Below are 27,910 nucleotides of genomic sequence, written 5' to 3'. Positions count from 1 at the left end.
AAAAAAGAAATAAGTGCTTAAAATGCTTTATAAACCAGGTTTAAAAGATTTAGCATTACATATACTAAGAGCTACCAGATACCAATAAAATATTTAAACAGGGAGAGACATCAGATTTTTACAAATTTGAAGCTCATCAAGTATGTATAAGTCAGTAACATAAGATGTAAGCTATAATAAGCCTCTTGGATTCCAAGAAATATTTATTTCAGTAGTCTGTACTTCTGTCCTGTATTAAGATATATAAGTACTTTCTGAGATAAGTTTACCATGCCAAAACCAATACAGTATTCTCACTAAATTACTTCTTTTTTATATTATAGAATAGTTAGTGCTTTGATGACCTTTTTTTTTTTTTTAAAAGATTTATTTCAGAGAAAGCAAGAGCTTCTGCATGGGATGGGGCGGGGGAGGGAGTAGAGGAAGAGGGAGAGAGAATCTGAAGCAGACTCCCCCATTGACTGTGGAGCCCAACATGGGGTTCAATCTCATGACCCTGAGATTAGACCTGAGCTGAAAGCAAGAGTCAGAAGCTTAACTGACTGCTTTATCCACGTGCCCTGATCACTTTTAAAAGACAAATCCATTTAGTACTATTGTGAGTCAAATACTAATTGGTGAGTTCATCCCTGATGTTACTTTTTGGTATTTCATGGACTTCTCAGTCCAATCTCCTAGGAACTAAGCCAAGTTGAACCAAATTTGTATTATGCCTCCTGGATTAGATAGAAAGTTATCCACCCTCTGGAAATGAATAATTGGCATACCTTCTGTGTGTGGGCATTCTATAATTCGAATGCATGGTTTATGTGATCTGAGAAAGCTTATCAACTACTTTGGGTTAGTCTATTTTGTAGTATCAAATAACAAATTGAAATTGACAGATATTATTATTTTGGTCTTGTGAATAACTTCATAAGGGGATTTGTAAGTTAATTGATTTTTTTTTCTTTTTTAAGGATTTAATTGTTTTTTTAGAACATGTACAAGCAGGGGGCGGGCAGAAGGTGAGGGAGAGAGAGAAACTCAGGCGGAGTTCCCACTGAGCATGGAGCCCATAACGGGCTTGATCTCACTACCCTGAGATCATGACCTGAGCTGAAATCAAGAATTGGATGCTCAACCAGCTGAGCGCCCCAATTTTGTTTTGTTTTGATGAACGAATTCCTAAATTTTCAATATTGAGCTATATCAAAGATACACTAATTTGTCACTTTTTATCAGTTTAGGTTCTAAATGTTTCCTATAAACGTTCAGTCCATCTGCTTTAGTCAGTCATTGAAGCCTTAATGTCAGAATAGTTGTTTAAGTTAAAAATTGAATGGAGTACTTCAACTGAAATCTATGGCAATTAAAAAAAATTATTTATTCATTTGATAGAGATCACAAGTAGGCAGAGAGGCAGGCAGAGAGAGAGGAAGGGAAGCAGGCTCTCTGCTCAGCAGGGGCTTGATCCTAGGACCCCGAGATATGACCTGAGCTGAAGGCAGAGGCTTTAACCCACTGAGCCACCCAGAGGCTCCAAAATATATGGCAGTTTGAATGATGTACAAACTTTGAAGCAGTTTACAGCATCTGCTAACAGATTAAAAATATTTTTAAGGGTTTATTTATTTATTTTTTAAAAGATTTTATTTACTTATTTGATAGAGATCACAAGTAGGCAGAGAGGCAGGCAGAGAGAGGAGAAGCAGGCTCCCCGCGGAGCAGAGAGCCCGATGTGGGGCTCGATCCCAGGACCCTGAGACCATTACCTGAGCTGAAGGCAGAGGCTTAACCCTCTGAGCCACCCAGGCGCCCCAAGGGTTTATTTTTTAATTTTTTAAAAGATTTTATTTATTTGAGAGAGAGAAAGAGAACAGAGAAGGGGGGGGAAGCAGACTCCCTGTTGAGCAGAGAGCCCGACGCAGGGCTTGAGATGACCTGAGCCAAAGGCAGATGCTCAACTGACGGAGCCACCCAGGTGCCCCCAGATTAAAAAATTTTAAAAAGGGGGCGCCTGGGTGGCTCAGTGTGTTAAAGCCTTTGCCTTCAGCTCAGGTCGTGATCTCAGGGTCATGGGATTGAGCCCCACATTGGGCTCTCTGCTCAGCAGGGAGCCTGCTTCCTCCTCTCTCTCTGCCTGCCTCTCTGCCTACTTGTGATATCTGTCAAATAAATAAATAAAATCTTTAAAAAAAATTTTTTTTAGAAAGAATATGACATACCAGATAGATTTTTGGAAACCATCAGTGCTTTGCACACTTTCAGTATACACATTTCAGTTAGCACAGTTTAGTTAAGTAGCATCAGTCATCCAACAATAGGATTTATATTTTAGTTACCACCATACTTGATGAATAATTGCATGAAGTGAAACCTCATCTTTCAGTCCCTAGTTCATTATGTAAATTACAGATGTGCATCATGACTAGTGACCAGGCATGTCACTTATTTCAGAGTCTGTCCATGATTTGTCACTTGTGTATTTGTTACAGTTCATACATAGACAAAGTGTAGCTGTGTTGCCTCTGTCTCCCGCTGATAAACTCATGAGCTATTTAAAAAAAAAAAACAAAAACAGATGATTGGAAGAGGAAATTGCCAACAAAGATAAATGTGCAGCAAAGAAACAAAAAATGGTAATACCAAATGTAAAATTTGAATCAAACATAGATGGGGAGTTACAGAAGAAATAACTCACTATGGCTGTTGTCATTGGAGAGACTAGTATGCAGCCAAAAGGATTTAATAAAGGCAGATTTATTGACATAAGTGAGGAAAATGGTGTGACAAAAAGGATGAAGATGTCTCACAGAAAGTGATACCAGGGGGTGCCTGGGTGGTTCAGTGGGTTGAGCCTCTGCCTTGGGCTCAGGTCATGATCTCAGGGTCCTGGGATAGAGCCTCGCATTGGGCTCTCTGCTCAGTGGGGAGCCTGTTTCCCCCTTTTTCTCTGCTTGCCTCTCTGCCTACTTGTGATAGCTCTCTCTGTCAAATAAATAAATAAAATCTTAAAAACAAAAAAGTGAGGGGTGCCTGGGTGGCTCAGTGGGTTAAGCCTCTGCCTTTGGCTCAGGTCATGGTCTCAAGGGTCCTGGGATCGAGCCCTCTGCACAGTGGGTAGCCTGCTTCCCACCCCCCCCCCCCGCCTGCTTCTCTGCCTACTTGTGATCTCTGTCTCTGTCTCTCTCTCTCTCTCTGTGTCAAATAAATAAATAAAATCTTAAAAAAAAAAAAAATGTGATACCAGAAAAAAGAAATTGTGAAGAGACTCTCAGGGATACTTCATGACACCGAAAGTGCAAAGGATAAAATGGGAGTCACCCCACACTTAGGAGTACAACTTGCCAAGGCATAAGTAAGCACTATTTAAACTACTCTTGATTAAACTTTTTTTTTTTTTTTAAAGCTTAAGGAACTGAGCCACCTAGGGGTCCCACCAAATTTACATTTTAAAAGATAACTTAGTTTTGCAAAAATGCCAAGTAGTCTAGGAAGGAGATGTTGAGGACATGAAGTAAGGCAGTGTTAAAAGGAGAGGAAATGACAAATTCAGCAGCTGCTTGAAAGGTAAATTACAAGAAAAACTGGAGAGGAAGAAACCGAATAGGACTTGAGATACATTCAACTTCAAAGGTTTAAAGGGTAAGCCAATATAATTTTTATGTACATGATCTTAGTGTAGTCTTGCCTTAATTTGCTGGATGGGGTGGGATGGGATGAGGGTCAGTTTCTGAATTATGAGATATTTGCGTGCTTCAAATAGCCAGTGGGTTGTTGTTTTGTTTTCCATTTTATTGATTACAAAAAGAATATGTTCACTGTCAGTGTTGGGACTTTCTTTAAGCAGTCTGTTTCTGGTTTTCATAGCTTGGAAAATCAGGAATATTCTTCTGTCTAGTATGTATGATGCCTATATTATAGAAGTTTTTGTAAGTCTTAGTTGATGTAGTATATTTGTAGAATGCACTGCTCAGAATTCTGTTGTTAAAGGGTAGCTCTGGTAGTGGGGAGGGTCATCCTTCTAAAATAAGATTAAGAATGATTTAGACTCTTGAGTCTTAAGAGAGGAAATGATTTAGAAGGTATTCCAATTATTTTTAGATGATAGACTTCATTTTATAGTAATATAAATCTAAAATATGAAACAAAAAGTTGTTAAATTATTTTTCTAGGGACGCCTGGGTGACTCAGTTAAGTGTCCAGCTATTCAGCTCAGGTCATGATCTCGGGGTTGTAAGATCATGCCCCAAATTGGGCTCCATGCTGGATGTGGAGACTGCTTAAGATTCTCTCTCTCCTCCCTCTGTCTGTGCCCCCCCCCCACTCACGTTTGTTATCTCTTAAATGAAAAAAATTATTTTTCTATATTGTTTCTTTGCAGTTTATATGTTAGTGTTTTTCACTTGCTTTAAGCTCATATTAATTTTCCTTACTAGTATATGCATTCTTGAAATACTTATATAGCTGCTAACAGTAACTGTTTTGAATTTTACAGGAATGTCTCAAAGATAATTGCTGGTCTGGTTCCAGACCACTGCAATAAAGCAAATATTTCAATAAAGCAAGTCAAATGAAATTTTTTTTGTTTCCCAGCGCATACAAAAGTTATGTTTACATTATACTGAAGCCAAGTGTGCAATAATAGCATTATGTCTAAAAAAACAATATACTTACCTTAATTTTTTTTAAATTTATTTATTTGGCAGGCAGAGAGGCAGGCAGAGAGAGAGGGGGAAGCAGGCTCCCTGCTGAGCAGAGAGCCCTGTGTGGGGCTTGATCCCAGGACCCTGAGATCATAACCCGAGCCAAAGGCAAAGGCTTTAACCCACTGAGCCACCCAGGCGCCCCTACATACCTTAATTTAAAAATACTTTTATTTCTAAAAATGCTAACCATCATCTGAGCTTTCAGGAAGTCATGATCTTTTTTGCTGGGGGAGGGTCTTGCCTTGATGTTGATGGCTACTGACTAATCAAGGTGATGATTGCTGAAGGTTGGGGTGGTTGTGGCCACATTTAATTTCTTAATATAAGACAATGAAGTTTGCCTCATTGATTGACCCTTCCTTTCACGAACGATTTCTCTGTAGCATGCAAATACTACTTGATAGTATTTTATTCATAGTAGAACTGCTTTCAAAATTGGAGTCTGTCCTCTCAAACCCTCCTGCTGCTTTATCAACTGAGCTTATTTCATGTTCTAAATACCTTGTTGTCATTTGATCTTCACAGCATCTTCAGGAGTAAATTTCACATCAGAAAACCACTTTCTTTGCTCCTGCATAAGAAATAACTCCTCCTCTGTTCAGGTTTTATCCTAAGGTTGCAGCAACTCAGTCCCATCTTCATGCTCCACTTCTAATTCTATTCTCCTGCTGTTTCCACTACATCTTCAGTTACTTCCTCCACTGAAGTCTTAAACTCCTCAAAGTCATCTGTGAGGGTTAGAATTCACGTTTTCCAAACTCCGTGTTTATACTTTGACTTCTTCCCATGAATCAGGAATGTTCTTAATGGCATCCAGAATGATGAATTCTCTCTAGAAGATTTTCAGTTAACCTTGCCTATATCCATCAGAAGAATCACTGTCCATGGCAACATTAGCCCTAGGAGATGTATTTGTTAAATAATAAGACTTGAGAGATAAAATTACTCCTCCCTTGATTCATGGACTACAGAGTGGATGTTGTATTAACAGGCTTGAAAATAACATTAATCTCATTCTACTTCTCTATCAGAGCTCTTGGGTGACCAGGTATATTTTCATTGAGCAGTAATATTTTGAAAGGAATCTCTTTCTGAACAGTAGGTCTCAATAGTGGGCTTAAAATATTCATTAAACCATATTGTAAATGGATGTGCTGTCGTCCAGGCTTTTGTTCCATTTATAGAGCACAGGCAGAGTGGAGTTAGGGTAATTCTTGAGAGCCCTAGGGATTTTTGGAGTAGGCTATGAGCACTGGCTTCCACTAAAAGTCACCAGTTACATTATGTAGCCCCTAACAAGAAAGTCTGTCTGTCCTTTGAAGCTTTGAAGCTAGGCATTGACTTGTCTCTAGCTATGGAAGTTTTAGAAGGCATCTTCTAATATAAGGCTGTTTTGTCTATGTTGAAAATTTGTTTAGTGTAGCCACCTTAATTAGTGATCTTGCCTAGATCTTCTTGGTAATTTGCTACAGCTTCTATATCAGCACTTGCTGCTTCACTTTGTACTTTCATGTTCTAGAGATGGCTTCTTTCCTTAAACCTCTTGAACTAACCTCTGCTAGCCTTAAACTTTTCTGCTGCTTCCTCACCTCTTTCAGCCTTAGAATAAGAGTTAGGGCCTTACTCTGAATTAGGATTTGGCTTAAAGGAATGCTGCAGTTGGTTTGGTCTTATATCTAGACCACTAAAACTTTCTTCATATCAGCAATAAACTTGTTTCACTTTCTCTTCATTCATTCCTGTGTTCACTGGAGTAGGACTTTTCTTTCAAGAACTTTTCCTCTGCGTTACAAGTTGGCTGTGTGTGCAAGAGGCCTAGTTTTCAGCCTGTCTCAGCTTTCAACACTAGGCTTTTGATTTAAACTGGGAGATGTGCAACTCCTTCTTTCACTTGGATACTTAGAGGCCATAACAGGGTGGTTAATTGGCCTAATTTCAATATTTTGTCTCAGGGAATAGGGAGGCCAGAGAAGGAAGGAGATGGGGAAATGGCCAGCCGGTGGAGCAGTCAGAACACACACCAGCCACCTTTATCAATCAAGTTTGCCATCATATGGGCATCGTTGTGGTATCCCAAAATAATTATACAGTAGTAACATAGGAGGTCACTGATCACAGATCTCCGTAACAAATATAATGAGAAATTTTGAAATATTGCAGAAATTTACTGAAATGTGACACAGAGACATAAAGTGGGCAAATGCTATTGGAAAAATGACGCAGATAGACTTGTTTGATACAAGGTTACCATAAAACTTCAATCTGGGGGCGCCTGGGTGGCTCAGCAGGTTAAAGCCTCTGCCTTCAGCTCAGGTCATGATCTCAGAGTCCTGGGATCGAGCCCTGCATTGGGCTCTCTGCTCAGCGGGGAGCCTGCTTCCCCCTCTCTCTCTGCCTGCCTCTCTGCCTGCCTCTCTGCCTACTTGTGATCCCTCTCTCTCTGTCAAATAAATAAATAAAATCTAAAAAAAAAAAAAACCAAAAACTTCAACCTGTAAAAAAAAAAATGCAGTGTCTGCAAAGAGCTGTAAAGCAAAGTACAATAAAATGAAGTATGCTTGTAGTTGCTATTATTAAATCAGTTAAAGACATGCATATTTTAAATATTCCTTCATTCACGTTTGGTGTTTGGAGAGTGACCTGATGAGAGAGACATGTAGTTTTGGCTGGTTCTAGGCAGGGCCTCTTAAGATGAGCTCCTCCCTCACTTGAATTATGGTTTCCATGGTGTAGTTCATAAATTTCTGGTGTAATTTATCTTTCTTAGTATACGTCTTGAATTGATTAGCTTAGTGATGAACTGGTAAATGTGTGGTAGGAGATGGAGTCCATTTTATATTAATAAATTGATATTCCAGTATATGGATAATATTGGAGCAAAGAAATGGAATTGTTTGAATGACTGTTTCAGCATAGGTCTTGGAGACCCAAATGAAATTGCAGTCTGGTGACAAGATTTCTCTGTGCTTGCCAAGCAGGGTTTATTTTGGGCAAAGCTGGATGAATATAAATACAGTCTGTGAACCCATTTTTTTGTGCTGGTCACTTACTCAGTCGACAGATATCTGTGCGAACTGAATTCTGATCTCACCTCTGCCACTAAGTATATTTTCAGGTCCCAGTTCACACAGCCGTCATAGCATCCCTCTATGGTCAGATGTGCACAGACTAAGCAAGTTGCACTAAGATCTGGTGAAGTCAGATTCAATGGAAAGTTTGTTGAAACTCTTACCAGAATATTAGTCTCTGCTGCAGCCCTTTGCTTTTGAGATTTCTTGAAATTGGGGCACCTGGCTGGCTCAAACGATGGAGCTTGCAACTCTCGATCTCAGGGTTGTGAGTTGAATGACACCTCACCTTTGGCATAGAGCCTTTAAAAACAACAACAACAAAGATTTCTTGAAATCTACCACATAATAGTGCTCTTACCAGTGTAGGTCACTTAGCTTTGAGGTAGGAAAGGCAGGTGCTAAGGAAGGGAAGGGAGGAAATAAAATCTTCATGTGAAAGCATATCTCACTTCTCATTGCTCCCTCTGGCAAGACCTAGTATTTCCACTCTGGGTTGTTTTTTTTGTTTTGTTTTGTTTTTAATTTTTAAAAATATTTTTATTTATTTGAGAGAGAGAGCTAGATCACAAGAAGGGGGAGGAGTAAAGGGAGAAGCAGACTCCCTACTGAGCAGGGACTCCGCTGTGGGGTTCCATCCCAGGATTCTCTGCAATCATGACCTGAGCTAAAGGCAGATGCCTAATCTATTGAGCCACCCAGGTGCCCCAGATCTTAGTGCTCTTGTTGCTCTCCATTTAATTTTCAAGCTAGGAGCTTTCTAGCTTTCCATTTCACCTACAGCTGTCTTCTCTCATCTATAGTCAGTATCATTAAGACCTGTGATTCCTAGACATATTCCTTGTATTTGGCTCCTTCTCTTCAGCTTCTGCCTTAGGTCAGGTCCTTTTTCCAGAATGTTGCAGTAAATTTCTTGCTATCAGGCACTTCCTTTTCCTGATTTATTCTCCATAATCCCATCATAATTATCTTCATTAAAAAATCTGATTTAGAGACTCCTTTGTCTATAGGATAGTTCCTCTGAGCACATGTTGGAAATCCCATATCTCTTAAGAATCAGGTAAAAATCTTTTAAAAAGGGGGGGGGTGCCTGGGTGGCTCAGTGGTTAAGCCTCTGCCTTTAGCTCAGGTCATGATCTCAGGGTCCTGGGATCGAGCCCCACATTGGGCTCTCTGCTCAGCGGGGAGCCTGCTTCCCTCTCTCTCTCTCTCTGCCTGCCTCTCTGCCTACTTGTGATCTCTCTCTGTCCAATAAATAAATAAAATCTTTTTTTAAAAATCAGGTAAAATACCATCTCTTCTTCAGAGCCTAATTCCTCTTTTACATTAAAATTGGTTGTTTCTGATCAGACAATAAAAAGAAATAAAAGGAATCCGAATTGACAAAGAAGTCAAACCCTCATTCTTTGCAGATGATATGATACTTTATGTGGAAAATCCAAAAGCCTCCACTCCAAAACTGCTAGAACTAGTACAAGAATTCAGTAAAGTGGCAGGATATAAAAACAGTGCACAGAAATCAGTTGCATTTCTATACACCAACAAGAAGAATTTGTACTCAGGAAACTATGTAATACTGATGAAAGAAAATGAGGAAGACACAAAGAAATGGAAAAACGGGAGCCTGGGTGGCTCAGTGGGTTAAAGCCTCTGTCTTCAGCTCAGGTCATGATCCCAGGCTCCTGGGATGGAGCCCTGCATTGGCTCTCTGCTCAGCAGGGAAGCCCTTGTCTCACTTGACAACTTACCAGCAGTGTTCTTTCTTCCCTCTCTAACCCAGACTCTACAGGTGCCACTGCTAGCACTTTTCATTCTTTCTCAAATTGAAGCATTGACCATATATTTTGCAAAAAATCTCATTTTAGATTTGGGCAAAAATCTGATTTGGAACCTACCTATTATTTATACTATTTCTTTGTGGCAAACCTGAATTCTAAGACCTAAAAATGAATTTTTGGAATATAATCATTTCATATTATAGGGTTTGTCTTAGACAAAGTAATTTGTCCTTTTTAGAAGATGCAAGCAGGAAGAGGAAATCAGTTCAATTTGATTTCCCCACATCTAGGGAAATCTCTGTTGTGCTTCTGGTTAGTATGGAAGCATGTTTTAATTCTGAAGTTGAAAACAAAGTGGATTTTTAAAAATCTGTATCTAAAATTAATCCTTGTCCGGGATAATATTTTCTTGGGATAGTAATGAAGGATGTTTAAATTTTTCAATATGAGGATTTATTCATTTATCAGTTACTGTATGCAGCCACTGTGCTAGCAATATAATGGTGATTGAAATAGAACTTGTGTTTGTTTTAGAGAGTATAGTCCAGTAGGGAAGAAAGACGTTTACCCCACGCATGAACAACAATGAATACAAATTTTGAGCAATACCACAGTGTACTGAAATAGAGAATAATGAAGGGACACAAGACATTGGAAGGTTTATCTTAGGGTGATTGAAAAGACTTCCCTGGGAGCATGAAATTTAAACTAGAATTTGAGAAAGAGGGAACTCGACATTCAGAGTGGAATAGCATGTTCAAAGCCACTAAGGCAGGAAAGAACTTACTTATATATATTAGTTCCTGGAATAAAGAGAAGGAAAAAGTATGGTTGAGGCAGAGGAAGAGTAGCGTAAGATAAATTCAGAGGAGTGGATGGGCCATAGTGTGTGGGGTTTTGTAGACTATGATAAGGCATTTGGATTTTATTTTGAGTGCATTTGGAAGCTGTTAAAGTATTTTCATCAGGGAAATGACAAGAGTCAACTTTGAGTAGATCACCTTGGGATGTTGTTTGTAAAGTGCTGAACGGAATCAGTAGACTTGTCAGGGGGCTGTTGGAGTAATCAGCGGAAGAGGTGCTGGTGACCTGAACAGTATGGGCTCATGCCAGTGGAAATTGGAGATTTTTGAAAGTTAAATAGAGAGGTTGCTGATAGATGTGGGGAATGATGGGAAGAGAAGAATCCATTACTTATAGATTCAGGTTTGGCCAACTGGGTTGATGGTTAGTGCTATTTAGTAATAGCTGAGATAGAAAATTGGGCTAAGTTTTGGATATATTAAGTTTGAAATGCCTGAGAGATATCTAGATGGAGATGTGGGATAGGCAGTAGGAGATGTAAGCAGGTGCTCTAAGCAGAAGGTTGGGCTGAAGATAAAGCTTAGCAGTGTGAGTGTATAGATGCCTTTTAAAGCCATGGAAATGGATGAGATCCCTAGGGAGTCAATGTAAGAAGTGTGTGGTTCCTAGAAGATGAGAAGGGCAGCACAGCATAGTTAACAGGATTGGTTTGAGATAAATAGACAGTTATTTTATCATAACTCAAAGGCAGGAGACCCATACAGGTAGAATAAATACAAGAAAGTTTTATAAATTTGGTTGGCATGTAGGTGAAATAGTTCCAATCTGATAGCCTCTGTATTTTCTGAAGTAGAATCTGTCATTGTCTACTTAGAAAGAGGGAGGATAGTCAGCAATTTGAGGATGGCTATGAAGTTTGAAATACAGTGGTGGACTAAAGAAACATAGGCTTGCCCAGTGGTATCTCAGACCATGTTGATCATAAAATTTATAGTGCAGGCATACTTCAGAGATACTTTTTTTTTTTTAAGATTTTATTTATTTATTTATTTATTTATTTGACACACAGAGAGAGATCACAAGTAGGCAGAGAGAGAGGAGGAAGCAGGCTCCCTGCTGAGCAGAGAACCCGATGCAGGGCTCCATCCCAGGACCCTGAGGTCATGACCTGAGCCAAAGGCAGAGGCTTTAACCCACTGAGCCACCCAGGTGCCTCCGGAGATACTTTGAATTTAGTTCCCAACCACCATAAAATGAACGTCCCAGTAAAATACGTCAAATGAAATTTTGGTTTTGTAGTACATATAAACAATACATTTACACTGTAGTCTTAGGTGGCAATAGCATTGTCTAAAAAACAATACACATACCTTAATTTAAAAACATTTTTTTAAAGATTTTATTTATTTGACAGAGCGAGCACAAGCAAGGGGAGCAGCAGAGAGAGAAGCAGGCTCCCCACTGAGCAGGGCCTGATGTGGGGGCTCAGTCATGACGTGAGCCAAAGGCAGACGCTAACAACTGAGCCACCCAGGCAGCCCTTTAAAAATATTTTATTGCTAAAAAATGCTATTATTTGAGCTTTTAGCAAGTCATATGAGTGATCACAGATCACCATAAAAAATAATAAAGTTCAAAATATTGCAAGAATTACCAAAATGTGACAGAAATATGACGTGAGCAAATGCTGTTGGAAAATGGCACCAGCACACTTGCTCAAAGCTGGGTTGCTACGAACCCTTCAGTTTGTGAACAAAAAACCCCCACAGTATCTGCGAAGTACAATAAAAAGAGGTATGCCTGTAATTGTTTCAATCCGGTTGTGAAATGAATGAGGGAAAATCCTCTTTTAAATTTGGTAGAAAGGTGACTAGGTGGTATAAGTAAATGGTGTGATGGGGGCGTCTTGTTTTGGAGGTCTTATTTTGGAGGTCAAGGGGACACTGTCTTATGATGTCTGGTCAGTTTGCCTGGCTTGCTCACAGTGGTGTTAGAACTATTTGCTTAGTAGCTTTGTTAATAGCTTACTAGGACTGAAGTTTTTTGCTGTCATTAAAGAGGGTAAATTCTTGACATGTAATAGTTATATACTACCTAATTTGGGGTTTTAAGAGGAATCTAAAAGGAAACAGAGGAAACACAACAGAAAAATCTATGTACAAAAATAAGGCATGTGCCCAGAAGGTATTTGTATACTTAAAATTTAAAATAAAATGTTGGGGCACCTGGGTGGCTCAGTTGGTTTAGTGACTGCCTTTAACTCAGGTCCTGATCTGAGGTCCAGCCCCACAGCAGGCTCCTTGTTCAGAGGGGAGCCTGCTTCTCCCTCTCTCTGCCTGTTAGACTGTCTGCTTGTGCTCTCTACCTCTCTCTGTCGAATAAATAAATTTAAAAATAAAATAAAATTTTGACTTGTCAAAGATTGTCTAATATAAACTTTGCTTTTGGTTTATGGAAGTTACGAGAATGCTAAACAAATTCTGTATTTCCTTCCTGAATGACTATTATTTCTTAAATATGCAAACAAATCTAAGCCACTTTAAAGTAACATTTTGTTTCCTGTTTATTTCAAATTGTTATTAATAAGTTACTTATTTTTGAAATGTGGGTACTTAAGTTAATTCAGTTAACTATTTCTTTTTTTTTTTTTTTTTTTTTTTTTTTAATTTTTAAGCAATTAAGATTGTTTAAAAATGGAAGTAAATAACTGCATTTTAGAATTGCATATCAAAATGGTCAAGAAGGAATTGTGGCCCTATAAGGAAAAGATTAAATAGGGTGTTAATAGTCTATCTCCTTTCTCTGTGCTCATATTTTCTAGAGTCCTTGCATAAAGATGGACATAGTATTTGCCTTAGCAGGAAGCTTTTTGAAATACTTGATTCTTTTGTGACTGATGGAGCGGGCGTATGCTCCAAAAACCATTTGGTAGAATAAGCAATGTTTGTGTACTCAGCCTCCCAATAATGAAAGTCCTAAGCCTTCTGTTCCTTAAAATACACACTTGGTGTCTTTGAGGGTAAATACTCTACTACTTTTTGAATTTGAAGAGCATTCTATTATAGTCAAATGAGAAGACTTTTATTGATACAGTTAATGCTTTAGCCATTTGAAATTTTAATGATATGAATTTGAGTGTCTGTCAGGTAGTAGTAGTTTTATGTGGAACAGAGCACAACATAATTGGGTGTATTAAATACGGGAGGAACACAGGAATAATTCTTTCCAGAATTCTGGCAGATTTTTAAAAATTAATTTTAAAAGTTAATTTATAAATTCCAGCATAATTAACATATAGTGTTATATTAGTTTCAGGTGTACAAAATAGTGATTCAACAATTATACACATTACTCAGTGTTGGCAAATGTTTTGAGAAATTTACACATATTACTGAAACTTATTATAACTTTTATTGGGTATATGGAACCATAATCTAAATAATTCTTGACTTCTAAAAAGTTACTAAAAAAGGCTAAATTTATGAGAAAGAAAACCATGACTTTATAGTAGTACATTTTCCCCCTTAGGTTTCCTTTCTGAGAAGGTTTGTGTTTATGGTACGTTGCCTCTTAAAAATCTGGATACAAGATTTTAACGTCACAGTATACCAAATACAAGAAGGTGGTTACACTGTACCTGGAGCACAACTGAAATCCTGACATTGGACAAACTATCAGAACATGTTGAGCATGATCTATCCCTTAAATGGTTATATGATATTGATGGAGCAAGTCCCCTTGCTGATGCTTGCTAATAAGTTCTACCATAGCAAGTGGCAGGGTGATTATTGTTGTTGTTACTATTTTGAGAGAGTGGGGAGGCAGGTAGAGAGAGAGAGAATCTTAAGCAATCTTAACCAGGCTCCATAGCCAGTGAAGAGCCTGACATCTGGTTCAGTCTCATGACCCTGAAATCCTGACCTGAAATGAAATTGAGAGTCAAGTCTTTTTTTTTTTTTTTTTTAAGATTTTATTCATTTATTTGACAGAGAGAAAGATCACAAGTAGGCAGAGAGAGATGGGGCGGGGGGAGCAGGCTCCCTGCTGAGCAGAGAGCCTGATGCGGGGTTCGATCCCAGGACCCTGAGATCATGACCTGAGCCGAAGGCAGAGGCTTAACCCAATAAGCCACCCAGGCACTCTAGGCCAGTTACTCTTATGAGTGAGAGTGTGTGTGTGTTGCATTCAGTTGTCCAGTGCTACGTTTGGAACACCAAGACTACCATTCTGAAGAATCAGAAATGTTTGTTTATTAGAACATGGTGTAGGGCTCAGATTTTGATGTGGAAGGGAGTTAAATACATGGAAAGTTGTTCCAGAGCTTTTTGATTATGCAGATATAGGGAATTTCAGTAACTTTATAAATCCTCTTACGATTTATAAATAAACCATTATTTTAAAAGAAATACACAAAGAAAAATAAACCATTGTTTTACAAATAAGTAGCATTTTCATTTGCTTTTCATTTATTCATAATTATTTTATAGATGGCCATTACTTTTATTTATTTATTTTAGAGATTTTATTTATTTATTTGACAGAGACACAGCGAGAGAGGGAACACAAACAGGGGGAGTGGAAGAGGGAGAATCAGGCTCCTCCCTGAACAGGGAGCCCAATGTGGGGCTTGATCCCAGAACCCTGGGATCATGACCTGAGCTGAAGGCAGACGCTTAAGAGCCGAGCCACCCAGGTGCCCTGACCATTTTACTTTTAAAATCAAAGTTTTTTATGCCTCTATTCAGTTTTTAATGGGAGGAATATGTAAATATATATGTTGATATCAGAAATCTACTCTTGTAGATTTATACGTTGTAGATTATATAAATCTACTCTTGTAGATTTGTATGTTGTTTATGCCAGTTACAGTTGCACTGTAGAGACAAGCTGCACTGTAGTGTACTAGATAACTTAAGTACCAAGAGTCATTACATTAAGATATACTGCTTTACACATATACACACAAAATTCATTAAGCATTTTTGATGTACAGTTGGTTCTTGTGCTTGCCTCGGTGAATGATTCTCAATTGATACACCATCATTTTTCTTGGGATTTTGATCAGTGTTTAAAATAAGTTTTTGCTGCATCTGAATAGAACAACTATATTCTTATGATAACCTGGGTGAAGCCAGTTGTGGGTCTTCATGTGTAAGTATTAGTTTCAAAGTAGCACCAGAGGAAGATTTCCTAGAAACCAAGAAAACATTGTTTTGCGTATTTAAGAGAGCTCAGTCAAGTCTCTAAAAAGTTTTGAAGTGAAACTGTGACACAATGATTCTGCTGAAAAGCAGATTAAAGAGTAATTACTATAAATGTGTTTTGAGCTTTATAGAATCATTCCAGTCCTGTTTAATTGATATTGTAGGGACACCTGGGTGGCTCAGTTGGTTAAGCATCTGACTTGATGTCAGCTGGGGTTTTGATTTCAGGGTCATGAGTTCAGGCTGGGCAGAGAGCCTACTTAAAAAAAGGACCTCTGGATGGCTCAATCGGTTAAGTGTCCCAACTCTTGGTTACGGCTCAGGTTTCTAGGATAAGGCCCTGCGCGGGGCTGCACTCCCGTTTATTCTTGCTGGATACAGATGTGCTGCTCCTTTGTTGTGAGAAAGGGAAGTGGAATTGATGGGGAGGGTCAGATTTTTAAAAAGGAAAATCAGGTGAGGTGCTTGTTTCAGGTTAGAATTTGAAGTCTAATCGATGTGAAGTTGAGATTGTCATTTGTCAGGGGCCCACAAAGTTTTTCTGTAAATGTCCTGATACAAATATTTGGGACTTTGTGAGTTTCCTCTGCCTGAGTGAAGGGTGGTCAACTACGTGCATGACATCCAGAAAGCAGTAGGAATTTAATGGCCTTGGGGACAACCTTTAACCAAGGAAGTGGATAGCTTCTCTTTCCTTAGGTGGGCCAAGTGTTAGGCATGTTCCACATAATAAGTCTAGAGGGTCTTTAGCAGGACTGAATTCCAGTTATAAACAGCAGTCCATCTCACTGTCCCTAATCCCCTCGACTATGTTTCCCCTCAAAGTTCTTATTTCAGATTTACCCTTGGAGGAATTCAAATGATAGTCGGTTGTTGACAGACTTTCGGTGGTGGTAGTAGTAGTCGTAGTATACAGCTTTTTCTTCCCTTCTCCCCCCACTGGAGAGATATAGCTTCCTTAGTGATTGACCCTGGCACGAGAGTACAGCAGAGTGAATGGATTGAGGAATGGGGAAGAAAGTATTTTATGCCTACCTGCCATTAATTCAGTTCAGCTCAGCCTTACTCAAATTGGTACATTCTTTGTACCAATCTTTTTCTGTCTTGGGTTTTCTAGTCATGAAGAAAAAAGTAAATCACCTAACTTGTGTGACCATTTACCTCAGAATAAATGAAAAGGTCCCAACTTTGTTTTTCTGTGAGCAAGATTAGATTTTCTGTGTTTAAAAGTTAATTGACATTTTCTGTGCTGGAAAATAACTTAAGATTCAGGGTACTATACACATTGTGTCACATAATGAAGTGAGTAGTTATAAAATAGTAGTTATATGTATTTCTACAGCCAAACTTCAAATAACATGATTGACTGGGTTTTCCCAAAACAAATAATAAAATATCAAAATGGCAGTGTAATCACAAGTAACTACAGTTCTCCTATTAAAGTACTTACTGATTAGGAATGCCTGGGTGGCTCAGTCGTTAAGTATTTGGCTCAGGTCATGATCCCAGGGTCCTGGGATCGAGTCAGGCATCAGGCTCCTTGGTCAGCAGGGAGCCTGCTTCTCCCTCTGCCTGCGGCTCCCTCTGCTTGTGCTCTGTTTCTGTCTCTCTCTCTCTAAAATAAATAAAATCTAAAAAGAAAAAAATACTTACTGATTAAATTTCTTTTAACGGCTGGGGAATTGAAAGTGTTTTTCCACTTGTGATGTGTTTCTTCTACAATGAGAAGTTCAAATCGTATGATGTAAGTTTCACCATTAGAGAGGGGTTTCCAGGCACATAATCAGCGCAAAAGTTTTACTTTTTACTATATGAGGCTTTCAGGTATACAAGTTGTGTTTTAAAAAAATTTCATATTAGCATATGCTTTTGAGCTCATTTTCTGAAAGTTGACCAGTGCTTTTTAAATCTCTATTAAAATTGGGACTGCTGGGTGGCTCAGTTGGTTAAGCAGCTGCCTTTGGCTCAGGTCATGATCCCAGCGCCCTGGGATCGAGTCCCACATCGGGCTCTTTGCTCGGCAGGGAACCTGCTTCTCCCTCTGCCTCTGCCTGCCATTCTTTCTGCTTGTGCTCACTCTCTCTCCCTCTCTCTCTCTCTCTCTGACAAATAAATAAATAAATAATCTTTAAAAAAAATCTGTATTAAAATTAGCTTTTTATCAGAATCATGATAATTGGTTTTTTTATTTGTAAGAATGCTATTTTCCAGGTTTGTTTGTTTGTTTGTTTTTCCCTTTCCCTGGAAGGCTTTGGCCAATCTTTTGTTTTAAAGACTTATTTATTTATTTATTTTAGAGAGTATGTTCAGAGGAAAGTGGAAGGATGGTCAGAGAGAGAGAGAATCCTCCAGCAGGACTCAGAGCTGAGTTCAGAGTCCCATTCCAGGCTCAATCCCAGTACCCTGAGATCATGACCTGAGCTGAAACCAAGAGTCGGTCACTCAACCAGTTGAGCCACCTGGGTGCCCTATTTTTTTTTTCTTTCTTCCTTTCTTTCTTTCTTTCTTTTTTTAAGATTTTATTTATTTATTAGAGAGAGAGAGACTGCAAGAGAGGGAACAGAAGCACAGGGAATGGGAGAGTGGGAAGCAGGCTTTCTGCAGCGCAGGGAGCCCGGTGTGGGGCTCTGGGACCCTGGATCCCAGACCCTGATACCAGGACTCGGGGATCATGACCTGAGTGGAAGGCAGACGCTTAATGACTGAGCCACCCAGGTGCCCCACCCTGCCTATTCTTTTTTTGAAATATCATATCCCCTTTTTCGGTTCTTAGTTTAATGCATACTTATCTAAAAAGTCTTCACTTTTATTGCTATTTTAAAAAAATAGCTGAAGTTGGATTTTATTTTGCAAGTTTGTTATGATCTGTTTACTGAGGTAAGCCAGATCTTGTGTTTATTCTTTTATTTGGTTTCATTTAATTTAATTGCATAAGGCTGTGAAATAGTTTAACAGGTAATAACATTTTCTTTTACACTTGTATCAGAATATGTTGGGGGAGGGATGCCTGGGTGGCTCAGTTGGTTAAGCAGCTGCCTTCGGCTCAGGTCATGATCCCAGTGTCCTGGGATCGAGTCCCACATCGGGCTTCTTGCTCGGCAGGGAGCCTGCTTCTCCCTCTGCCTCTGCCTGCCATTCTGTCTGCCTGTGTTCGCTCTCTCCCCCTCTGTTTCTCTCTGACAAAAAAAAAAAAAAAAAAAAAAAAATCTTTAAAAAAAAAAAAAAAAAGAATATGTTGGGGGAAAAGTTGGGTTGATGTAACTTGTAAGTTACTTCTCTGGAAATGTATTTGGGACAGCTTGTATATTTGGGATGTAGTGTTTTGTTTTGTTTTGTTTTGTTTCTTTTACTCGTGAACCTTTTTCTCCACACTCTTTACCTAGGATATTGGTTTTGTTCACTTGGATTCCCCATCTTCGTCTTCACTACTCCTTGTACACCTCACAACATCTGCAGCCTTATAAACAAACCTCAGCCTTCTCACCAGCTTTATCAGAATATTGTCTTTTCCTTAAGGCTGGGCTTAGAACCCACTGACTCCACTTCGTTATTAATTTTTCCAAGTTTAGTTCCCAGGGTTTTCCCTTTGTTTTATGAGTGACTACAGTATATTCTCTTTTCATCCTTGTGCCCTGTATTGTACCTGATGATTAGTTACACTGTGTACTCTGCCTCAGCTACGTTATGTATAGCTTTCAAGGGCATAGTGTTTTCTCAGCTCTTGAGGATTTCTTTTTTTATCTGTCACATAACAGACACTTCGTATTTTAATTAGTTGCTTGTATTAAATACCCAATTTAGCTTTCTTCTTAGAATTTCTCTCTAGGTAATCTTAGTGATTTTTAAGTGTTTTGTTTATTGCTTGTTTTTTAATAGATGTAAAAAAGGATTGGTCTGACCATGCTCTCTGGTGGGAAAAGAAGAGAACTTGGCTTCTTAAAACACATTGGACCTTGGATAAGTATGGCATTCAGGCAGATGCTAAGCTTCAGTTCACCCCCCAGCACAAACTGCTCCGCCTGCAGCTTCCCAACATGAAGTATGTGAAGGTGAAAGTGAATTTCTCTGATAGAGTCTTCAAAGCTGTTTCTGACATCTGTAAGACTTTTAGTAAGTATCAAATTCTTCATGAAAGTATTAGTGGTGTGATGTATATATGACTGATGATTAACAGCTTATTTCAGAGAGTAGGTTGGGGTGAGCTATGTCTGTATGTATATGTCAGTTTTTCACTTTATTCTTGAAAGTTTTTTTATTACTTTAAGATAAAGAAATATTGAGGTAAGATCGAACAGGATTCTTTCCTTACTAGAAGTGTTATGTAATACTTCATTCTGATGACTTAATTTTTATTTCTTGGGAAGGAAAAGAAAAAAGGCATCATTTTCAGGATATAGGTTTTGCAATGTTTCCTTCACATAAATCACTATTTGATTTTGGTGATTCAGGCACATAGTGTCACTTCCTTCACTGAAGGCCTGACATAGCTTCTAAGGAAGTGACCACGAGTGTTATCTTCCTTAAGCAACTTGAACTTGAAGTTCACCTACAACTTGAATGCTCTTGTAGTGATTCTGTTTATGCTTTCTGAAATGAAATGTAGACTACTTTTGGCTGGCCCAGTTATGTCATATGACAGGAAGTATTCAACTATCAGAGAAAATGAACTATTGCCATTATCACTAGTACATAATTCTTTTATACCATAGATTTAGGGGAGATGTAGAACATTACTGTTTTGATCTAATGACTGAAATTATAGTGTTTTTTTTATGCTTAATGGGGTTTTTAGGAAAAAATAAAGTTACAGAAAAGTAGAAGGAATTATATGAAAATTACCTAATTCCTGTTAGCTTAGAATTAATAACTGATATTTTGCAAAACTTTTTTAAAGTCACAATAATAAAGTTCTTGAGTCACACTCTTATAATTTCCCTTCACAAAGCAACCACTGTCATAAGTCAGTGTGTATATCCTTCTAGTACTTTTAAAAATACATCAGCACACACATATGTACATGCATTTCTTCATATTTGTGTGTTTTGATATCCATAAACAGTATGCTGCCATAACTCTTTGGGTATTTTTCTTTTTGCAGTTTGCATTTGTATGCGGGATACATACAAATGGTTTCTCAAGTGGTTATACAATAGTCCCCTACTTCTCTATGAGGGATATGTTCCAAGACCCCTGGTAGATGTTGAAACCACAGATAGCACCCCTATATCTACTGTTTTTTTCCTATACATACATATCTATGATAAAGTTTAATTTACAAATCAGGTGTAATAAGAGATTAACAATAATAAACAAAATAGGTCAATTATAATAATACACTATGATAAAAGTCATGTCAGTGTGGTCTGTTCTTCAAAATATCCTCTTATACTGACTCAGACTTCTTTATCTTGTAATGATATGAGATGATAAAATGCCTACGGGATGAGATGAAGTGAGGTGAAGGATATAGGCACTGCTACACAGCATCAGGCTGGATGGTACATCAGAGGAAGGATCATCTGCTTCTAGATCACAATTAACTGAAACCATGGAAAATTAAATAATGGGTAAGGGGGGACTGCTGTACCAATTTACATTACGGGCAGCAACATATGAAAACTCATTGTCCCAAATCATCACTAACATTTGAATATTGTCAGTTTTTAGTGTTTACTTTTTTGAGTGAAAAAATACAGTATTTTATTTTAGCTCATAAAGGTAAGTATATTTCTGTATCTCTTAGTCATTTAAGGTTTTTTTTTTTTTTTTTTACTTACCCGTTTATATCATTTATCTGTTTCTTAAGTTCATAAACTTTATAAACAAAATTGAATAGAAAGTACAGAGAGTCCCACTAACAGTCTGTGGGTTTGGACAAAGACATGACAGGTATCCATCATTATAGTATCATACAGAGCAGTTTCACTGCCCTAAAAATCTGTGGTCTTCCCTCTCCCCTACCTCCTGGCAATCACTGATCTCTTTACTGTCTCTGTAGTTTTGGCTTTTCCAGAATATTGTACAATTGGAGTCATACAGTATGTAGTCTCTTCCAATGGTTTCTTTTGCACAGTAATATGCATTTAAGTTTCTTTCATGTCTTCACATGGCTTGATAGCTCAGTTCACTTTAGCACTGAATAATATCCCATTGTCTGGATGTACCAGTTTGTTTATCCTACATAGCTGCAGAACCTACATCGCTAGTTTTTTCCAAGTTTTGCAGTAACAAGTAAAGCTACTATAAACATCTGTGTGGAGGCTTTTGTATGGGCATATGTTTTCAGTTCCTTTAGGTAAATACTAAGGAGGGTGATTGTTGAACATAGGAAAAACATATGTTTAATTCTTTAAGAAACCGCCAAACTGTCTTCCGAAGTAGCCGTGCCATTTGGCATTCACACTGGCAGTGAATGAGAGTTCTTGCTCTGAATCCTCACCAGCATTTGATGCTGTTATGTTCTGGATTGTGGCCATTCTAATAAATGCGCTATGACATTTCATTGTTACTTTAATTTGTATTTCTTGGATGACATAGGATGTGGAGCATCTTTTCATATGGTCATTTGCTATCTGTACATCTTTTTTATGGAGGTGTCTGTTAAGGTCTTCAGTCTTTTTTTTTTTTTTAAGTAGGCTCTAATGCACAATGTGGAGCTCAGTGTGGGAACTTGAACTTATGACACTGAGATCAAGAGTCAGATGCTTAACCAGCTGAGCCATCTAGGTGTCCCTTTTGGCCCATTTTGTTAACCAGGTTGTTTGTTTTCTTACTGTCAAATTTTTAGAGTTCCTAGTATAGTGTTTTGGAAAATAGTGCTATATTAGATATTCCTTTAGCAAATATTTTATTCCAGTGTCTGGCTTGTCTTTTCATTCTCTGACAATTTCTTTCAGAGAGCAGAAAGTTTTTATTTTAATGAAGTCTAGCTTATCAGTTATTTCTTTTGTGGATCACATCTTTATTGTCATATCTAAAATGCCATCACTAAACTCAAGATCATCATGATTTTTTTTTTTTCTGTGTTATCTGGGGGTTTTATCATTTTGTGTTTTACATTTAGGTCTGTGATCCATTTTGAGTTAATTTTTGTGAAGCTTGTAAGGCCTGGGTCTAGATTGCTTTTTTTGCATGGGATGTGCAGTTGTTCTAGCATCATATATTTAAAAATTATCTTTTGTTATATTGCCTTTGTTCTTTTGTCAAAGATCACTTGACTGCACTTATATTGGTTTATTTCTGGGTACTACATTCTGTTCCATTGATCTGTTTGTTTTTGTTTTTGTTTTTTTTCCAGTAGCACCCTGTCTTGATTTTGATAGCTTATATAAGTCTTGAGGTCATGTATCATCAGTCCTTCAACTTTGATTTTCTCCTTCAGTATGATTTGGCTATTCTGGGTCTTTTACCTTTCCATATAAACCTTAGAATTAGTTTGTTGGTATCCATAAAATAACTTGCTGGGATTTTGATTACACTGAATCTGTAGATTAAATTGAGAAGAACTGATATCTTAACAATATTGAATTTTCATATACTTGAATGTGGAACATCTCTGCATTTATTTTTTGATTCTTTCTTCACAGTTTTATAGTTTTCCTCATTAAGATCTTATACATATTTGTTAGATTTATATTTAAGTATTTCTTTTTATGTGTTAATGGAAGCAGTATTGTGTATTATATTTCAAATTCCACTTGTTCATTGCTGGAATATTGGAAAGTAATATACTTTTATAAATTTACTATGTATCCTGCAACCTTCCTATAATTATTTGTTAGGGGAGTTTTTGTTGATTCTTCTGAATTTTCTGTAGGAATGATGAGTATATTTGTGAATGAAGACCATCTTCTTCCTTCCCAATCTATATACTTTTTCTTTTCTTTTCTTGTCTTACTGCATTAGCTAGTAGTCGTGGTAAGAGAGGACATCCTTGTGTTGTTCTTGATCTTAGTGGGAAAGCTTCAAGTTTATCATTGTTAAGTATGTCCTTTGCTAAAGGGTTTTGTAGGGTTTTTGGTGGGGGTGTTTGTAAGTATTTTTTATCAAGCTGAGAATGCTTGCTAGCTTACTGAGTTCTTAATCATGAACTTGAAATTGGATTTTGTCATGCTTTATTTATATCTTTTGATGTGATCATGTGAGTTTTCTTTAGTCTTTTTTGTTTAGTCTTTTTTTTTTTTTTTTTTTTTTTTTTTTTTAAAGATTTTATTTATTTATTTGACAGAGAGAGATCACAAGTAGGCAGAGAGAGAGAGAGGAGGAAGCAGGCTCCCTGCTGAGCAGAGAGCCCGATGCGGGACTCGATCCCAGGACCCTGAGATCATGACCTGAGCCGAAGGCAGCGGCTTAACCCACTGAGCCACCCAGGCGCCCCGTTGTTTAGTCTTTTGATGAGATGGATTATGTTGATTTTTGGATCTTGAACCACCCTTGTATAGTTGTCATAAATCTCACTTGGTCACGGTGTGTGATTCTTTTTATGCATTGTTGAAGTCTATTTGCTAATACTTTGAAGATTTTGCATAATATTGGTCTGTAGTTTTTTTTATAAAGCTTTTGATTTTGGTATTAGAGTAATGCTGGCTTCATGGAATGAATTAGGAAGTATTCCCTCCACTTTATCTTCCAAAAGAGATTTTAGAGAATTAATATAATTTCTTCCTTAAGTGTTTGTTAGATAGGAAAAAAGCTCCTTGACATGGGTCCTGACCCATGTGTGTTTTATGTGTTCTGGTTATAACACATAAAACACAAGCAAATATAAATAAGTAGGATTGTATCAAACCAAGAAATTTCTGCACAGCAAAGGAAGAGTCAGCAGAATGAAAATCTCTGGATAAGAAAAAATACTTACAAATCCTGTAACTGAGAAGGGGTAAATATCTAAAATATAGAAAGACCCCATACAATTTAGTAGAAAAAACAAACAAAAATCCAATTAAAAATGGGTAAAGGACCTGAATAGACATTTTCCCAAAGAAGATATACAGATAGTCAACAGATACATGAAAAAGTGTTCAGTATCACTAATCATTAGAGAAATACAAACCAAAACCACAGTGTCACCTCATACCTGTTAGAATGGCTGTTGTCAAAAAGACAGATAAATACTGGCAAGGATATGGAGAAAAAGGAACCCAGCCACAATGGAAACTGTATGGAAATTCCTCAGAAAATTAAAAATAGAACTACCATACAACCCAGCAATTCTACTTTTGGAATATAACTGAAGGAAATGAAACCACTGTTGTGAAGAGATATCTGCATCCCCGTGTTCATCGCAGCATTATTTGCAATGGCCAGGACAAGGAAAAGTGTAAGTATTCACTGACGGATGAATGGATAAAAAAGTTGTGATACACACACACAGATATTATTCAACCATAAAAAAGAAGGAAATCCTGCTATTTGTGACAACACTATGGACCTTGAAGGCATTATGCTAAATGAAGAAAAGTCTGAGAAAAATACTGTATAATCTTGGTTATATGTGGAACCCAAAACAAAAACAAAAAAGCTATAAGATCATTTTTGTGGTTACCAGAGGCAGAAGATGGAGAGTGGGGGGAATTGGATGAAAGTGGTCAAAGGTACACACTTTCGTTGTAAGATAAGTAAGTACTGGGAATGTGATGAATGTCATGAAGACTATAGTTAATGCTGGTATGGCATCTTGGAAAGTTAAGAGTTCTAGTCACAAAGATATTGTGTGTGCGCATGTGTGTGTTTACTTATATTAAAGAGTAGTTGTTACCTTACTGTGGTGGTTACTTCAGAGTGTACATAAGTCAAGTTACTATGCTATATATCTTAATTGTATAAAGGTATCTCAGTATCTCAATAGAACCAGAAAGGTGTTTGGTAGAATTCACCAGTAAACCAGTCTGGCCCTAGTGCTTTCTGTTTTGCAAGGTTATTAATTATTGATTCAATTTCATTAATAGAGGTCTCTTCAGATTATTTCTTATGTGAGTTTTGGCAGATTGGCTTTCAAGTGTTTTATTTAGTAAAAATGATATTGGCTTTCTTTTAAAATTTAACTTAAAGAAAGTACTTTTATGTAATGATTAAGTGAGGTTTTTAGTTATACTTCCTCTTTTTTTTTTTTTTTTTGAAAGAACCACTTTTGGCTAGGCACAAGTACTTTAAGCTCTTTGATGTAACATGTGTTTGGAGGTGTAGAGCCTTATTAAGAAGAAATGAAAATTCTCCCAAAGTTTAACTGATAATTACATAGAGGCACTATGCTGCCATTTCATATCATCAGTACATAAACAATTTGAGTCTTGACCAATACTAATTCGTTCATACTTTTTCCTTTCTGTTCTAACAAAGTTCTCTATTTGGTAGGGATAGTAGTAGTGGATAGTAGTAGACAGTAGTAGTGGAACAGAACTCTAACTCAAATTCAGTTGTGTTTAAAAACATTTTTTTAAAAATTTGAGTAATTTCATTTTGGTAGCCTAATTTATACATAGAGATTCTAATGCAAGGGCTTGTTTTAGGAGTAATGATGATTACTTTTTCTATAATGACAAAGGTGAAAAAGAAATGAAGAATTGCTTAAAACTTCTAGCAGCATTTTCTAGTTTTAGCTGTTCCAGTGGATGTAGAGTAGTAAGTGCTGGTGACTTTAATTTGTATTATGCTAAAGACTAGTGATGTTGAGGATCTTTTTACATGCTTACTCATACATATTTTTTTGGTAAAGTATCTGTTTAAATCCTTTGCCTCCCCTTTTTATTTGTTTATTTATTTTAAGATTTTATTTATCAGAGAGAGAGAGGGGGAGAGAGCGAGCACAGGCAGAGAGAATGGCAGGCAGAGGCAGAGGCAGAGGGAGAAGCAGGCTCCCCGCTGAGCAAGGAGCCCGATGCGGGACTCCATCCCAGGATGCTGGGATCATGACCTGAGCTGAAGGCAGCTGCTTAACAACTGAGCCACCCAGGCGTCCCTGCCTCCCCTTTTTAAAAGAAAAAAAATTATGTTGTTGTCATCTTACTGAACTGTAAGCACTTTTTAAGGTATTCTGGATATAGAAAATTTATTGGATTTATGTTTTGCAAGTACTTTTTCACTGTGGTTTATTTTTTAATTTTTAAGTTTTTTTGAAGAACATAAATTTTAATTTTGATGAAGAAAGACAAGTTTATGATCTCTTTTATGATTTTTATTCATAGACATAAAAATCATTAACAAAATTTTAAATCGGGCCTAGTAATAAAAGATTAACATATCATTGTTAAGTGAGGCTTATCCCCAAACAGGAAACTTTCTGTGTGCATGTGGAAAGAATGTATATTATCATTGGGTGGCGATGCTTTATAAAATGACAGGCAAAGTTGGTTGAAAAACAAAGGGATGTTGCAGTCTTCATCTATAATAGTTGGTTTGTTCTTGCTCCTTTCACATCCAGGGGCGCCTGGATGGCTCAGTGTGTTGAGCCTCTGCCTTCAGCACAGGTCTTGAACTCAGGGTCCTGGGATCGAGCCCCGCATTGGGCTCTCTGCTCAGCAGGGAGCCCGCTTTCCCCCTCTTTCTCTGCCTGCCTCTCTGCCTACTTGTGATCTCTGTCAAATAAATAAATAAAATATTTTAAAACAAAAACAAAAAACAAATGGAAAAAGGTATTAGTGTACGCACACATTTAAAATTGTTTTGTCTTCTTTATGAATTTTCTCTGTTAACAATGAAATGACCTGTATTTCTGATAATATTCGCTTTGAAATATACCTTGTCTGTATTTAAAAAGTGCTGCAGCTATCTTTTGGTTGGTATTAGTATTTTTTATTATCCTGTTTCTTTTAATTTATGGCTTTAAATTAGGTTTCTTGTAAACAACGTATAGCTAGAACTTGCTTTTTCCATTTATTCTGACAATCCCTGCCCTTTTATAAACTCTTTAGGCCATTTATATTTAATGTGATTATCACTGTGGTTAGGTTTAAGTCTGCCATGTGTATTTGTTTTACTTACAGTATTTTATTTTTAAATTTCTACATGTTTTATTTTTTTGTTTTGTTTTGATGGACAGGGGTTTGTTAAAGTTATATTTATTTCTACCCATGACTTTAGTAGATTTTACTGCTTTTTTTTTTTTTTGCCTTTTAATATTCTAGAATTTATAGTATATGACTAACTTAACCACAACAAATGCTCAAATAGTATAGCATTACATGTACAAAGTATAATAATCTTTGAGTAATAAGTTCTATATCCCCTTTCCTTTCCTTTTTGGTACTATCATATATTTTACTTCCACATATTGTGAAAGTCACCATATATTGTTCTTTTCCTGTGAAGCAATAATTGTCTTTTCAAAGTAGTAGAAAGTAAGGAAATTTTTTTTAAGATTTTATTTG

General features: G+C 37.3%; 1 protein-coding gene across 7 annotated transcripts in view; it reads left to right on the top strand.

Annotated features, from left to right (window-relative positions):
* FERMT2 (fermitin family member 2) overlaps nucleotides 1–27,910 on the top strand; it is an 89,699-nt gene that overhangs the window by 14,690 nt on the left and 47,099 nt on the right. For 6 of the 7 annotated variants that reach the window (XM_032344254.1, XM_032344253.1, XM_032344250.1 and 3 more), the window contains exon 3: nucleotides 19,422–19,655. The exons of the other annotated variant lie outside the window; for it this stretch is intronic. In XM_032344254.1, coding sequence (XP_032200145.1) covers nucleotides 19,422–19,655 — 234 coding nt within the window. The remainder of the gene's footprint in view (nucleotides 1–19,421; nucleotides 19,656–27,910) is intronic. 7 annotated transcript variants of the gene reach the window in all.

This window comes from Mustela erminea, chromosome 5 (genome assembly GCF_009829155.1).
Source record: "Mustela erminea isolate mMusErm1 chromosome 5, mMusErm1.Pri, whole genome shotgun sequence".
Taxonomy (NCBI): domain Eukaryota; kingdom Metazoa; phylum Chordata; class Mammalia; order Carnivora; family Mustelidae; genus Mustela; species Mustela erminea.
The sequence above is the reverse complement of the archived record's forward strand: the minus strand, read 5'-3'. Positions and strand labels throughout refer to the sequence as shown.